Consider the following 17,009-nt stretch of genomic DNA (forward strand, 5'->3'; position numbering starts at 1 on the left):
CAAATGTTCTTGAAATGCTTGTAAACTGGTCACGGCCAAAAACTAGAGAAAAAAAAATTTTTTTAAAGACAAAAGCCATGTTTTGACCCCCTCCAAAAAAAATCCATTAAGATTTGACCAATAAAACTCAAAGGCCTCCATTGATTAAGAGTTTATTTGAAATGTTAGTAAGCAAAAATGTGCACAGACTAAGACATAATTGTACAGTTGATTGCACACCATCCCCCTAAGTGTTTGCTTGTGTAGAAAAGTCCTGTGGATCTGTACCTGTATTGATTATAGGGTCAAAACATCTTTTATTTAGAGAGTTAAAGACTCTAGCCAACAGCCACTTGCCAAACTCCTGACTTAACAATTTTCCCTTTATCAACTCAGTGCATTCTATTTTCATGTAATTTTTTTTCTGCTTGAAACAGTCAAAAGATTTTCCAAACTCTTAAAATGCTTTTCTTTACAATAAAAACAGCCAACAGATTTACAAGATTAGTTTTAGTTACATCAGGACATAGACAAGTAAAATAGGAGGGATTCAAAATAAAAGGGTTAAATCCCTGAAAAAGAATATATTTATTAACCTACAACAATTTTACATGAACACAGGTGACGTGTTGGCATAAGGAGAACATGAGCTGAAATATCCCTGAATTTTTAGAACAAAAAGGTTGAAGTTCAAGTTATACTTGCTAAGAAATCAAGTATTGGAAAAAGGTATGTTTTTCTTTAACTAAAAAAAAAAAAGCCTTGGAAAAAAATGATGGTACACAATGCTATAAGCTTTCACTCTCAGTTCAATATCCTATTGCCAAACTAGTGTTGAGGTATATGACAAGTAGGAACATCACTCAAACCTTTAATGAATTCTTAGCTCACATTATGATATATTTGTAGCAGGTTGAGTAGCACCATCATGATGTGAATTCTGTTTCAAATCTATATATATATATATTTATATATATATGTATATATTTTAATTTCTTTTTACAGTACTAAAATACTAAAGCATTGCGTTAAAAAAGTTTGTTTACAATTTAATTTACTTACTATACATCTCTTTCATTTCTTTATACAAATTAATGATTTAAAACCACCACAGCAAACCAGCTGCCTGTTTTTAAATTTTTTTTAATTAATAGATTCACATGGAACTAACCCTGTTTATTCATCTTACGCAGTCATCAGTCTGCTCAATCTTTCTGGTAAAGAGGACACTTAAGCTAAGAAATGACAACATTAAAATGTACAATTATCAACACAAAGGCAGACTGCCATTTGGTTCGCCAAAGGGAACCATACAGATCCATAAAATAGCATTGGCTTAAGTGAACTAGCTTTGTTGAGTCTGTAGCATGCTTTTATTTATTACCTGCAGTTAATAGAAAATTCTTAAAACTCTACATATTTGAGCAATGAACTTGTCATACAATTTTGTATAAAACTGTTTTACAGTATAGCATGTAAGATGAGCACCAGAAAACATGTGTTTTGTAGACTAATGTATTCCCTTGAATCCAGTAAGCCCCGTTTTGGATGTAACTGGCTGTAATAAAAATGGATACATTGCTCATCAGCAGATGCATGGCTAAAAGCAAAAATATTTTAAAAGCTTTCCTTAAAAAAATCAACTTTTCATTCTAAAATGAAAGTAAACGTTTTTTTGTTTTTTTTAAACATCTCAGTACCTTAGCATTGTTCAAGTTGTCAAAGCTTAGGTAGACAAAGTGCTTCTAAAACACCATTTAAAATATTTATAGATATACATGTTTGTACACATATACATATGTGTATATATATATGTACATATATATGTTTATTGTCCTACAAGGACTTCACTGGATGAGCAAAATCCAGAGGCCTTTAAAATGTCCACATTTTAAAAACTAAGCTTGTGTAAGAATAGGTAATTATGATTAAAAACTTGAATGAAAAGGTACCCCCATTATTCAAGGGCATTGGAGTACACTGATAGCATCTTGATGATATAAAGGCATTAAATTTTCAACTGTTAAAGACACCATTTTCTTAGCACCATTTCTTAGAACATCCAAACTAATTCAGTGTTTTGCTGTCTATTCATGCTTCCTGTAGATATTTCGATAAATAAAAGTTAATATTAAGATTACAGTAAAAACTGCATGTTTAAAAGCCATAATTCCAGTATTTCAGTACATTGTATATTCAGCACCAGATGGTATTTTAAGATTCCTGCCCCTGTAATACTACAGTACTTGATTGGTGTTCCATGACTATGCAAACTTGGTATTATTAAAAGTGGTCACAGATGTGTAGAGTTGTAAGGGGTAGGGAATCACATTTACATATCGTCTCGTCCAGTAATAGAACCAGTGTTTAAAAATGTAAATCGTGGAACACTTCCTTCTCCATCTTCTTTTTGCATAGAATGCTTTGGTCTTTTGCCTAGATTCCATCTGTGACCACTCAGGAGTCAGTGGAAATTAAGTGCTATGGTAAGATGACCTCTTGTTTTGCTGGTGAGCCGAGGTTCCTCCCACCACATTTGTCAGGATTACTGTGTCCTTTCACCACTGCCCACGTCATGAGAACTACACTAACGGACAAGTTGGTTGTGGTCTTTTCAAATGAGGTAACCAACTCAAGGGGCGCCGTCACATGTATCTGTTGTAAGGCCCCGTGACCCTAGTGAAGGCATATGGGGATGTAGTTACTGGGGAGTCTGTGGTCACGGACATGGTCCTTTCAGCAAGGGACTTGATGAAGCGCAGGTAAGTGGGTTCGGAAGGTTCATGCGGCTCAGTGGGCTCCCGTTTCACCTTTTTGCCGTGGGTTTTCTGAGGCACATAGTCCGGGCCATGCTTTTCACCTTCTTCCTCTTTCTCGCGGGCTTTCTCGGCCATTTTGGCTTCCCAGAGCGCCAAGCCGTGTTTTGGCTCATTCATGCTCTTGTGCTGGTAAAAGACAAGCGAGATCCTGGTGGGGTGATTCCTGTTGGGGTTCTTTAAAGGGGTTGTGGCGTGCAGCTCGCGCTTTGCACACTCGATGAGAATTGACCCATGAGTTGGAGCCACAGCCACTCCTCCGATGTCAGGATCCAGGAAGCTCTGCTCGCTGTCAGACCAGACCTCATCATTGTCCTCGGCGGCCGAAGGCTGCTTTTCCTGACTGCCAGCCTCGTGTACTTTGTGCAAGCCTTCCTGCCCAGAAGTAGTTCTCTCAGGGTTAAGACCCGGAAGCACCTTAGATAAGCCATTCGCTGTGTGGGAGAGCATGTCGTTCTCCTTATTTTGGAGATGCAGAGCATGAAGGGAACTGTTGAACATGCTTGGAGCTGCACTGTAGTTATGGATTAAATGAGAAGCTGGGTGATGCTCACCGTTTTTATAGTCTATGTTTGAACTGCTCAAATTGGGTGGTAATCTAGAGGTGGCTCCCATGAAGTGGCCATCTATCTCATGCGTGGAATAAGGAGGGAATGTCCCTACATGGTGTATGTTTGGTCTGATAGTACAACTGCTGAAGGCATCTCCTTGCATATTTTGGTTTCCGTAACCTAAGTATTTAGAAGTAAAACTCTGGCTGTTTCCGAACCTTGGCTGGTAAAGTGTGTGGATGGGTGGGAGATTTAGCTTAGACAGAGGGTCTTGGTTCGGATACCTATAGAGATCCATGGGCTGAGGCTGGGGAGAATAGGAGCCCAGATATTGGGAGCAGTTGTCCATTGATATGTTTCCATTGCATTGATATGATGGATACTGGTTACTCTGATTCAAAAGCCCAGGGTAGGGGCTCATGGGATTAGAAGAATTCAAATAGGAACCTGCAGCTTGGGATGAGGTGGAATAGAGGTTCACAGGGTTGGCACCTCCATAAATATCTGAAGTGTGCGAAGAGCCTGGATAAGGGCTCATTGCATTGGGCCGTCTCATGTACAGATTGGTGGATCCAGATGAAGAGTAAGAGCTGACCGACTCTGACTGAGAGTTATTAGTTAAGGGGTGATGTGGCTGCTGTTGCAGGGGCTGCTGCTGAGGTCGCGGCAGCTGTGGCGGCTGCTTCTGTGGCTGTGGAAGTTGTTTCTGCAGTTGGGGTTGGGACTGGGGCTGCTGGGACGGCTGCATGACTGGTCCTGAAAGTCGCAGAAGTTCTGTGGACAGGATAAGAGAGAGCAGGGACAAATATGCTCGATTATCATTTTATGAAGGCCAGTGAGGATGTTTACATGCAAGTGAGAACCAGGACTAGAATTATGCAAGACCCGTCAAACAAGGACGAGAGTAACATCAGAGCTCTCTAATCACTATCTCGCATAGTTATCTGTGTCTAAAGCGTTAGAAATAAAATGGCAGAATCCATAACAGTACAACTGGGTGAATGGTGGGAAATGTAATCAAACATCCAAAAGCCATTCCACTGAGGGCACCACGTGCTCTGGAGCTTCTGTGCTTTTGATCACGCCACACTGTCTACTGAAGTGCCCTGTCCGTCCTCCCCATCTCCCTGGCCTTCTTGACGCAGCATCCCTTCCCTTCCTCAAGGAAGCCTTCTCTAAAGCCAGCTTCTAATGCTTTTGTAGTTCTTGGTCAGAGTCACTGCAAACATAAGTCAGATAAAGCAACAGTCATAATATACTGGATACTGGAATTATATATAATGGATACTGGAATTATCCATTTTTAGTTCTTTCTTCACCTCACTGTAAAGCAGTTCCTTGAGGGAAAGGATCCTGTCTCATTTCACTTTATGTCTCCATTGCCTGGCAAACAATGTTAAATGGGTAAAGGAGCAAGAAAATTTGTTATGGAAGATTTAGCAATGCTATGAGGAAAAAAAAAAAAAGCATTCATTTAAATATCCAAAACACTTTATACCATTGGCAAACTGTATTTCATTAGCATGCTTTCCAGGAAGGAAATTCACAGTTATAGATAGAACTTTAAAGAAACTTTTAGCTTTGTATGTGAAACTGGTAAAAGTCACACTTCTGTTTCATGACTTCACTTAAGTGAAAAAAAAAAGTAATATGAGATCAGAACAGATAAATGGAGCTGCAATGGCAGTTCTGAAAACTGAAATGACTACTGCAGAGGCCAGTTAGAAGGAACTAGATGCAAAGTTCTTACTGATTATACTATACAGCTAACTTAAAGGAGCTATCAGGGAGTGGACAGGATTTACTTAGTGTAAATCAATGTATCAACAAATATTTATTAAACATCTTTGACATATGATTCTAAATTACTTAGTTTTATCTCTGAGATTCAGAGACAAATCAATCAGTAGGGAGATTTGACTTAGTGAAGCAGAGATGGGTGGTTCCAAGCAAAGCAGGATACTAACGCAAAAGATATACATTTTTCTTTTGTTTATGGCTAGGTCAATACCATCTCTTAAATTTGGATATGGACAACATGTTGTATGATTTTATTTTTTAGAGTATTAACTATAGTCATAAAACGAGAAGCTTTAGAAAGAACATTCACTTAGTATTGATAAATAATGCTCTATTGCTATAACTATAGATGTGATCTATTTTGATGGATAAAAGTTTTATAAGAACTATATGTGGAGCCCCCTTGCATACCTCAGACTCAACCTGGCTAAGGAAAAGTATCTTATTCTCCTGCCCTTCCCCTTCCATATCTTAATAAATAGTACTATTATCTGGGCTTACAACTTTAGAGTCATCCTTAACTATTTTTTCTCCTTCATTCTAATGGTTTGTCACTGATGTGTTGATAATCATTTTGGAAGAATTTGCTTCTATCATCTTCACTACATCAAAGTTCAAGCTCCATATTATCTCCCTCTCAGTTGACTGCATCCGTCTCCAAACTATTAGTTACTCCACCTCCAATTTGGCTTGCCAGTCATTGCTAATAACTCTAATTTCACCACGTCACTTACCATAAAACTCTGCCATTTATTAGAAAATAAAATCCAAACTTCTTCCTCAAACTGGGGCTAATGGTGCAACATCTCATTACATCTCCAAGAACAAAGCCTGGGCCTTGCTACCTTAGAAAAAATTCTGGTACGGAACGAAGACCATGGCTGAACTTAATCTTCCAAAATCAACAATGTTCACTTCTAAAATGTGTCATCTAACCCATGAATCTACGGTGCTTCGCATTAGATTTACCTGGCAGCTGTTTAGCCTGGCTTGCATTTTCAGTCTGTTTCGGACGAGATGAGGCTGACTTTTCTTTTTCACTCTTATTTGTGCTGCTCTCCAAAGAGGAAAGCTTCTCAGCTGCAGCTTTCTTGGCTTCCAGTTTCCTCTGTCGGCCCGTCTTGACTGGCTCTGCTAACATCCTGACCTTCCGCCGAAAAGAACTCAGTACCTGAATGGCGCCGTTTCGTTTTTTCTCCTCCTGAGCTTCTACACTGCCAAATTCATCAACATCAGAGACTTTGTAGAGAGGCAGGACGTGAAGCTGCTCATCCTCAGGTTTTCCTCCAATTTCTCGATTGTCTTCTCTAGTGAGGGTGCATACCTGGCAGGGAAGTAAGAGAGCACAGCTTCAGTTTCAGTACAAATGAAAGCTGGTGTGTGTGAGTTTCTCCTCAGTATTTAGATTCATGGTGCTGGCCTACTGGACCAGATTGGTTTGTTACCATAAAACCATGTTTGTCTGTTATTAATGAAGACTGCATCAAAATGGTACATCAAGATAAATAAGTTCATGTTTTTTTTTTTTTAAATCTATCAGGAATTGTTACCTATAGAGACCCTGTTCCTCACAGACATTTTGAAGGGAAGAAACTGTACCGTACGCAAAGTATAGCAATCTTCCACTTTTCACACTTACAAAATAAATGTGCTAGAGGTGAAGCCTCTTCAAAAAAGAAACTACAAGTTTCCTCCACCAAACCGACTTCCTCTGTTTTTGGTAATATCACATTCGCCTCATTTCATACTTTTGTGCACAAAGAAATTTCACATCTTTCTTCACACCTAACTCTCCTTAACTGTGTTTAGGAAATTTGCACCAGATACCAAGGTGAAATCTCAATAATGTAGACCTGAAGATTTGATTCATATGTAACTTAATGCTGTTTCCACCTTTCTTTTCTCTCCTCTATACTCTGTGAAATCTAACTTATTGTTTCTCTTCTTTCTCATTTCTTTTCTAAAAAGGAAAAAAGCTACTTCTGCTGCTCTGATAACTTGATGGTACTTTTTTTTCCTTTGGTTGGCCACAATCACAGTGGCTTTGAAAGACTGTTTGTTGGTTTTGAAATACTAGCTTTGAGTATTGAGTGATTTTAATTAACAGAGAAAATGTGACCACAGTTATTTAAAATCCAAGGTAACATAAAAATCATTGAGAGAGATGCTTGAAAGGAATGTGATGGTTAGATTTATGTTTGTAAATAAGTTTAACGAGTGATGGTATTAAAATGGTACACAGAAGTCATCCCAAATCCTTGTCTCTGAGCATCTGTCACCTTTTCCCACAATTTATCCCTACTCACTTCTGCTTGTCTTGTGCAGCTTTCCATCTAACTGCATAGAAATTGCAGTCTATCAGAGGTAAATTCCCCTCCACTTGAAAACTTTTTCTTCCTCTGCCTGCTTTCCATCTCCTTGCTGAAGAGGAATCTGATTATCTTCAGGACCAACTATAGCTCCATCTATCATTTATTTCCCCTAATCCCCAGAATCTAGCAGAGCCTCCAAATGAGCAGATGTTCAATACCTGATTAGCGATCATATAAGATATTGTAGATGATAAGCCTTGTGTTTGTTCTCCTTGATCAGAAGTTAGCAAACTTGGGTTAGTGGCCAATCTGCCTCGCAGCCTGTTTTTTGTATGGTCAGTGAATTAAGATTTTTTTTTCATTTTTAAAGAACTTTTTATTGGGAGGGACCCAAAGAACATTACAGAGATCCTATGTGGCCTGCAAAGCTTTTTAACAGAAAAAGTGTCCAACCCCTGCTCTAAATTATAGGTATTAATCAACATCTTCTCTGCTTTTCAACAAAAATTTCACACCAGCTTCCTCAAATTACTTCTACTGCCTACTACCTCTATGAATTTTTTTCTCCTCTGTAATAGAACTATAGTGCCGGGCTTATATTTTCCACGTTAGGTCTCATCTTCCTCAGTTAACACTTATATCTATGTTGATGACTCGTTGTTGTTCAGTTGCTCAGTCATGTCTAATTCTTTGCGACCCCGTGGACTGCAGCAGACCCTAACCCTAACCCTCAACATCTCCTGAAGTTTGCCCAAGTTCATGTCCATCGCACTGGTGATGCCACCCAGCCATCTCATCCTCTGATGCCCTCTTCTCCTTCTGCCCTCAATCTTTCTCAGCATCAGGGACTTTTCCAATGAGTCGGCTGTTCGCATCAAATGACCAAAATACTAGAGCTTCAGCTTCAGCATCAGTCCTGCCAACGAGTACTCAGTGTTGATTTAAGACTGCCTGGTTTGCTCTCCTTGCTGTCCAGGGGACTTTCAGGAGTCTTCTCCAGCACCACAGTTTGAAGGCATCAATTCTTTGGCATTCTGGAGGAGGGAATGGCAAACCACTCCAGTATACTTGCCATCAGAACCTCATGAACTGATGACTCATTAGGTTGATTAATTTATAGTTTCTGTACTTGAGCTTTTTCATTTTTTATCTCCATCCTGGGTCATCATCCCTCTAGGTGCAAGGGTACACCCTGAGTTTTATTGGTATAGAACACACTGCTCCATCCTAAGATGGATCCATTTTCTCCCCTTAGCAAAGTTTCCAGTTGAGGGCAGTTCATTTCACTGACTGTAATATGTAGCTACAATAGGTGGTTTTGGACTTTGAACCTTTTATAGTAGTTACTGTGACAATGGCGACACATTTTTCATACATCTTCTCTATGTAAGTTAGACTGGTATCTTGGCTTCTGTATGACTTTTTGCTGAACTGATGATAACTTACCAGATATTTGATACTAAATTCTGAAAGCTATCCAATTATAGCTAGCAATGTTTAGTCACCAGTTTAGATTAGCACCAAGAATTTTCATGATTTTTACATACTTCTCAACAGTTTCCCACTGATATGCCAACCTGTTATATGAGTACTAGTTATGCCAAATAAGGTCACTTGCAACAGCAATCATTCATGAAGACACTGGTCGCTACAATGGCATCTCATTAAATGCTGCTAGCCTCTGTCCTCTCCTCTTCAGGAGCACGTGCCACTAGCCTGTCCTCAGCTCCACCTACCAGTGTGCTGCCGTTCTGCATGTTCTGCAAGTCTCTGTGGGCATGCGCACAGAAGTCCAAACATGCGGTGACCCCTGAGAATGGGCGGCCTTCCTTCAGACCCAGACGGCACTCAGGTGCTCTGTGTTCATATTCAATCTGAAAAATAGAAGTGTGTCTATGAGTGGGCAGGACTTAGGCATCTGAAATTCTTAGGCACACATCTGACAAAAAAGTTTAAGACGAGTATACTGAGCAGGTCAAAAAATTCCTTAGTATTATATTTTATATCCCAAAACACAATGGAATGAGGTGAAATGGGGCAAATGCTTTGACATAGTAAAGTTTTTATTTTAAAGTGTTGAGATATAATTGACTTATACTTTAAATATATGCTGTTTAGTGTACTGTTTGATATCAAACAGTACACTATATATATGTGAAACCATTGCCACAAACAAAATAATGTGCATATCCATCATTCCCCAAAGTTTCCTCATGCCTCTTTACTTTCACGCCTCCTACTTTGTAAGTAAGTAAGTGAAAGTTGCTCAGTCATGTCTGACTCTTTGCAGCCCCATGGAGTATAGATACAGTCCATGGAATTCTCCAGGCCAAAATGCTGGAGTGGGTAGCCTTTCCCTTCTCCAGGGGATCTTCCCAATCCAGGGGTTGAACTGGGGTCTCCCACATTGCAGGCGGATTCTTTACCAGCTGAGCCACATGACTTTCTTCTCAAGCACAAACTACTGATCGGCTTTGTCACTAGAGATTAGTTTGCATTTTCTGGAATTTTATACAAATGGATCCATTTTGAGTTAATTTCTATATAGGGTGTGAGAATAAGAGTCAAAGAATTTTTTTTCCATATGGATATTCAACTGTTCAAACACCAGTGGGTAAAAAAAGTTTATATACTTATCCCACTGAATTGTCTTTATTGAAAATCGCTTGACGATACATGTTGAATCTATTTCCAGACTATCTGTTCTGATCTTTTGTTATGTAATGGTGTACTGGTGTGTGTGTAGGCCAATAACTAACTGTTTTGATTACTAGTATGTGTAGATTTGTAGTAAATCTTAAAATCCTGGAGTAAAATATTCAAATTTTGGTCTTTAAAAAACTGTTTGACTACTATGGATTCTTTACACTTCTCTCTATATATTTTAGAGTCACCTTGTCAATTCCTTCAGAACACCTGGTAAGATATTGGTAGGTCATGTACTGAGTCCATTGATTAATTTGGGGAAAACTGACAAATAATATTTAGTCTTATGATCCATGAACACTGCATCTCTTTCCAGTTATTTAGGTCTTCTATAATTTCTCTCCACAGTGTTTTGTAGTTTTCAGTGCACAGGTCTTATACAGTTCTGTCAAATATGTATCTATGGATTTCATTTTTGATGCTACTGGTTTTCATTTCAATTTTTAATTGTTTATTGCTAGTATATAGAAAATATAATTAATTTTTATACTTTGCAAACTGTTGTAAACCATTTATTAGTTCTAGGAGGTTTTTTGGTAGATTCTTTGGAATTTTCCATGTAGATACACATGTTGTCTGCAAATAAGGACAATTTTATTTCTTCATATTCAATCTGTATCCTTGCCTTCTGCACTGTCTAAAATTTCCAGTTAGATGTTAAATAGAATAAGCTATAAGGATATTTATACAGCACAAGGAACATGGCTGAAAATTTACAATAATTATAAATGAAGTATAATCTTTAATAGTTGTGAATATCTGTGTTGTACATGTGAAACTGCTGTGGTAAATCAACTATACCTCAATTTAAAAAATTAGGATGCCACAAAAAGCTTGCTGCCAAGATGAAAATTGAAAACCTATCTTGAATTTTATTAAGCAAACATCCATTTGATAAAGAATTATGTATTTATTTTTATTACTGTATAACTGTATATTAAACTTATGTTTATAAATGTGGCACAGAGAACATTGTCAACAAACAGTAAAACCTAGTTGAGAAGTTAAAAGAAAGATGTTAACTAGAAGTGGTAAGAATGGCCATCCTTTTCTTACGCTGAGTAATTTTTTTATTTTTTTTAATTTTAGCTTTCCATTTATTGATTTTTCACAGATGTCAAAGGTCTACCTTAGATAACAGGCATGATCCCAATACAAAATGGATGGGTGGCTCAGATGGTAAAGAATCTGCCTCCAACGCAGAGTCGATCAATGCAGATCAACCCAGGTTCAATCTCTGGGTCAGGAAGATGCCCTGGAGTAGGAAATGGCAACCCACTCCAGCATTCTTACCTGGAGAATTCCATAGATAGAGGAACCTGGTGGGCTATAGTCCATGGGGTCGCAAAGTGTCAGACAGAACTGAGCAAACACTCACTTTTTATCACAAAATAACATTAAGAAGTTTCATGTCACAAAATAGAGTAAAGCAAATTACAGTTCCACCTTGAACAAGTCAAGGAGTGAAATGCTTCTTTAACTTGCTGCCATGCCATAAAAACACTAAGCACTTTAGTTGTTGTTAGGGGAAAGCTTTCAGTCTTTCACCATTACTCATGTTAGCTTTAGGTTTTTCATCTATGCCCTTTATTAGGCTGAGAAATTTTCCTTCTATGGATGTTAAAGCTTGTCAAATGCCTTTTCTCTGTTGAGATATTGTTTCCCCCAATATGTTGGTTAATACAGTGAATCACATTGATTGATCTTTGACTGTTAAATGAACGTTTGTTCCTGAAATAAACTCCATTTGATCATGATGTATTATTCCTTTTACACTAGTATTGGATGTATTTGCATGAAATTTTGTTAAGAACTTTCATATTAATATTCATGAAGATCATTGGATTTTATCTTTTCTTTAATGTCCTTGTCTGATTTTAGTATCAGGATATTTCCAGTCCCATAGAAGAAATTGGGAAGTATTTACTTCTTTGCTATTTTCTAGAAGAATTTCCATGATTATCTCTTTCTTAAATAATGGGTGAAATTTGTAAGGGAAATCATTTGGGTTTGGAGTTTTCTTTTTGAGAAAGTTTTCACTTATAGTTTCTTTAATAGACACAGAAGTATTTGTGGTATTTATTTTCTTTCTTAAAATTTATTTTTAATTGGAGGATAACTGCTTTAGAATATTGTGTTGGCTTCTGCCATACAACGATGTGAATCAGTCATAAATATACATATATCCCCACCCTCCCCCAACCCCACACCCATCCTAGCCCTCTACATTGTCACAGAGTACTGCGTTGAGCTCCTTGTGTTATACAGCAACTTCCCATTAGCTATCTATTTTACATATGGTAATGTATATGACTTACTTCACTCTGTGTAACAGGCTCTAGGTTCATCCACCTCACTAGATCTGACTCAAATGTATTCATTTTTATAGCTGAGTAATATTCCATTGTATATATGTACCACAACTTCCTTATCCATTCATCTGTCAATGGACATCTAGGTTTCTTCCATGCCCTATTTATTTTTTCTTTAGTAAGCTTTGGTAATTTGCGCCTTTTAAGGACTTTGTTCATTTCATCTAAGTCATCAATTTTATTTTCATAAAGTTTTAATAATGTTTTCTATTATTAATTTGTAGGATCTACAGTAATTTCTCATCTCTAATTCTTGATATTGACAATTTGTACCTTCTATTTTTTTCTTGATTAAACTGACTTAAAGAAATAGTTTTTGGCTTCACTGATATATTTTGTTTTGTGCATTCTATCTTATTGATTTCTGTTCTTAACTTCTGCTTTTCTTTCCTTCTGTTTCTTAGAAGGCTAAAAGTGCTCCTTTTCTCCAAGTTTCATGGGGTAGAAGATCACTGATTTGAGGCTTTATACTCTTCTGATATAACTGTTCGATGCTATAAATCTTTCTTTAAGCAAGGCTTCATAGTTGCATCCCACAAATTTAAATGCCACGTCTTCATTTTCATTCAGTTTGAAATAGTTTCTTTGTTGAGATTTGTGATTTCTACTTTGTAGGGTCAGAGAACATACTTTGTGACTTTTAAATTTACTGATAGTTAATATTCTGGATCACCAAACAATTATCTTGGTAAATCATCCTTGTACACTTGAAATTAATGTTAACTCTGTCATTGTGTGGGGAATTTTATACATGTCAATAACATCAATTTGGTTAAAAGTGCTGTTCAAGTCTTCTGTTTCCTTATTAATTTTCTGTCCACTTGTTCTAACAGTCATTGAGAAAGATATTGATACTGAAAATTGATTGTGGTTGGAGATTTCTTAGTTCTATCAGTTTTTGTTTAATATAATTTGAAGCTATTTATTATATGCATAGTTACGATTATGTTCTCTTGCTAACTTGACCTTTTTATCACTATGAAATGATCTTTATAATATTCTATGGCATGAAATCTACCTTGCTATTAATATCACTCCAGTTTTTGATTGACATTAGTACAATATTTCTTGGTTCCTGCTTTTTAAAATCATAATTGTTTTACATCCGTGTGACTACTCAATATCACAAGCTCTACCTTTTAAGTTGGGAGTGGTAAAAAATTTTACTTTTGATGTGTTTTTTTTTTTTAATATTGCTGGGATTAAATATACCATATGCTATTTGTTTTATATTTGTTTTATCTTTGGTTCCATATTTTTAAAAATGCTTTGGGATTCTATTCTCATTTCTTTACTGGGGGACTATACACTTTTTTTTAGTGGCTGCTTATTTTAAAGTTTATAGTGTAGTGTAATAGTTTATCCATATAGTATTATATTATTCCATATATAAGAATCTTACAACCGTATACTTCCAGTTCCCCAGTTTCTGCACTTTTACATGTTATGAGCCTTAAACTACATTTTAAATATATTTTAAAATAGCAAATTATCTTTTAAAGAAAAAATTTTAAATAAGGGGAAAAAGTCTTTTTTCTTAAATATCTATTTATGATGTCTTCATTCCTCTTTGTCAATCCAGATTTCTCTCTAGTTTCTTTCTATCAGAGGGCTTCCTCTAACATCTCTGCAGTGTTAGTCTGCTGGTGGCAAATTGTTTCAGCTTTGGTAGGTCTGGAGAAAAAATTTTTATTTTGCCTTCAGTTTTTACAGTCTTTACCGATTTCAAGGTTGATAGTTTTATTTTTTTTCCCCAGTACTTTAAAGATGTTTCTCCTATCTTTTTTTCTTGCATTTTTCTATGTCTATTATCATTTTTTTTCTATAAATTGTATCTTTTCTTTCCCCTCCTCCATCTGCTCTTCATGTTATTGATTTTAATGTGACTTTATGTAGCATTCTTTGTTAATCTCCCCCCACCCCCACACACACACACAACCTCTATTTGGGGCTTGCTGAGCTTCTTCTAGGGTCAATGGGTTTATTGTGTGAGTAATTGGCCATTATATTTTAAAATATTCTCTGTCCTCTTTCTGCGATTCTAATTACATATATATTAGGGTAATAATACTGTGCCATAGGCATTTGATCAATTCATTTTATTTTTCAATTTCACTTTTCCTCTTTCACATTGGGACATTTCTATTACCACATATTCAGGCTCACTAATCTGCTGTTAATTCCATCTACCGTATTTTTTATTCAGATATTATATATGTTTTTCATCTCTAGAAGTTCAGTATGGGTCTGATGTCTTCTTCAGTTCGGTTCAGTCGCTCAGTCGTGTCTGACTCTTGGCGACCCCATGAATCGCAGCATGCCAGGCCTCCCTGTCCATCACCAACTCCCGGAGTTCACTGAGACTCACGTCCATCAAGTCGGTGATGCCATCCAGCCATCTCATCCTCTGTCATCCCTTCTCCTCCTGCCTCCAATCCCTCCCAGCATCAGAGTCTTTTCCAATGAGTCAACTCTTTGCATGAGGCGGCCAAAGTATTGGAGTTTCAGCTTTAGCATTATTCCTTCCAAAGAACACCCAGGACTGATCTCCTGTAGAATGGACTGGTTGGATTTCCTTGCAGTCCAAGGGACTCTCAAGAGTCTTCTCCAACACCACAGTTCAAAAGCATCAATTCTTCAGAGCTCAGCTTTTTTCACAGTCCAACTCTCACATCCATACATGACCACTGGAAAAACCACAGCCTTGACTAGGGACCTTTGTTGGCAAAGTAATGTCTCTGCTTTTGAATATTCTATCTAGGTTGGTCATAACTTTCCTTCCAAGGAGTAAGCGTCTTTTAATTCCATGGCTGCAGTCACCATCTGCAGTGATTTTGGAGCCCAGAAAAATAAAGTCTGCCACTGTTTCCACTGTTTCCCCATCTATTTCCCATGAAGTATGGGACCAGATGCCATGATCTTCCTTTTCTGAATGTTGAGCTTTAAGCCAACTTTTTCACTCTCCTCTTTCATCAAGAGGCTTTTTAGTTCCTCTTTACTTTCTGCCATAAGGGTGGTGTCATCTGCATATCTGAGGTTATTAATATTTCTCCTGGCAATCTTGATTCCAGCTTGTGCTTCTTCTTAGCTGTTTCTAAAGTCATGCTCATAGTTTCCTCTATTGTCTTAAGCAAATGAAATATTAGCAATTTTAATGCCCTTGTCAATATATTCTTATCATATATCATTTCTGGAACTATTTCTGTTGATTGCTCCCTACCCCTGCCCCCTGCCCCCAATTATGGATCATGTTTTCTAATTTCTTTGTATACCTGGTAATTTTTGACGAGTTACTATACACTATTAATTCTATCTAAAAATTTTTTTTTGTTCTGAGATGCTATTATATGTGTGTACTCAGTTGTGTCTGACTCTTTTTGACCCCATGGACTATAGCCCGCCAGTCCATGGAATTTCCCAGGCAAGAATACTGGAGTGGGTTGCCATTTCCTCCTCCAGGGGATCTTCCTGACCCAGGGGTCAAACCCACATCTCTTGCATCTCCTGCATTGGCAGATGGTTTCTTTGCCACTGTGCCATCTGGGAAAACCACCCCCCCAACCCCATTAAGTTTGCTGGAATCAGTTTGATCCTTTCAAGTCTTGCTTTTAAACATTATTAGATGGAACCAGAACAGCCTAATCTACTTCAGTTACCAAGGCCAGCAAATTCTAAATACTTAATATCTTTCATGTTAGGGTGTCTTTTCCTTCTGGATGGTATTAACAATAACTATTCCAAGTCCTGTATAAAATCAAAGGATTGTTTTGCCCCTTTGGATGATTCTTTCCATGGCCCTGGTAATCTCTTCACATGCATGCAACATTTAGTGTACAGCTGAAGACTCTACAGATCTCTGGAGCTCTTCTCAATGAAGCATTCTCCTCTTTGGGACTCTGAATTGTGAATTCCAGCACTTTTACCAAATTCTGAACTTCTTATTCTAACACAGAGAAAACCATGGCATCTGCGTAGGTTCCTCCTTCCTGCCTGAAGCCTAATGTGCTCTTTAGGAAGTAAATTGTAGTTTACCTTTTAAAATTCCCTTCTCTCTAGTGTTAGTATCTTGAGTTTCTTATTGTCTTATATCTAAAAACTACTGTTTTGTGTATTTTTTCTTTTTTTAAAATGTGAGAAAGTAAATCAGTTTCTGTTAATCCACCATGGCTAGAAGCTGAAGTCATAACATGATAAAGTTTGTGATGGTTTGAATATTATTTACTATTAGGCTTATACAGCATTTTTGAGAGACTGGCTAAAGGTAAACGACCACTCATTTCACAAACCACAAACAGTGGTTTGTGACTATTTAGTCCATGCTGTGGTCTAGTTAGCTTTATTCTGTTCCTTGAATAAAAATGATACAAAATCTAGTTGGTTTTTAGACTTATGCCATCTTATAAGAAACACCATGCAAGAGTCTGTAAATGAATTACTGGAAATTAATCTGTCTGCAAGACAATTCTAAGTGGA

General features: G+C 37.3%; 1 protein-coding gene across 1 annotated transcript in view; it reads right to left on the bottom strand.

Moving 5' to 3' along the window:
* Positions 1-1,106: 1,106 nt before the first annotated feature.
* Positions 1,107-17,009, bottom strand: part of TET2 (tet methylcytosine dioxygenase 2) — a 133,798-nt gene continuing 117,895 nt past the window's right edge. Inside the window, exons 9-11 of the mRNA XM_069593577.1 lie at positions 9,195-9,332; positions 6,116-6,470; positions 1,107-4,120 (exon numbers count right to left, since the gene is read on the bottom strand). Of these exons, the coding sequence (XP_069449678.1) occupies positions 2,625-4,120; positions 6,116-6,470; positions 9,195-9,332 (1,989 nt within the window). The 3' untranslated portion in view covers positions 1,107-2,624. The remainder of the gene's footprint in view (positions 4,121-6,115; positions 6,471-9,194; positions 9,333-17,009) is intronic.

Source organism: Ovis canadensis, chromosome 6 (genome assembly GCF_042477335.2).
Source record: "Ovis canadensis isolate MfBH-ARS-UI-01 breed Bighorn chromosome 6, ARS-UI_OviCan_v2, whole genome shotgun sequence".
NCBI classification, from domain to species: domain Eukaryota; kingdom Metazoa; phylum Chordata; class Mammalia; order Artiodactyla; family Bovidae; genus Ovis; species Ovis canadensis.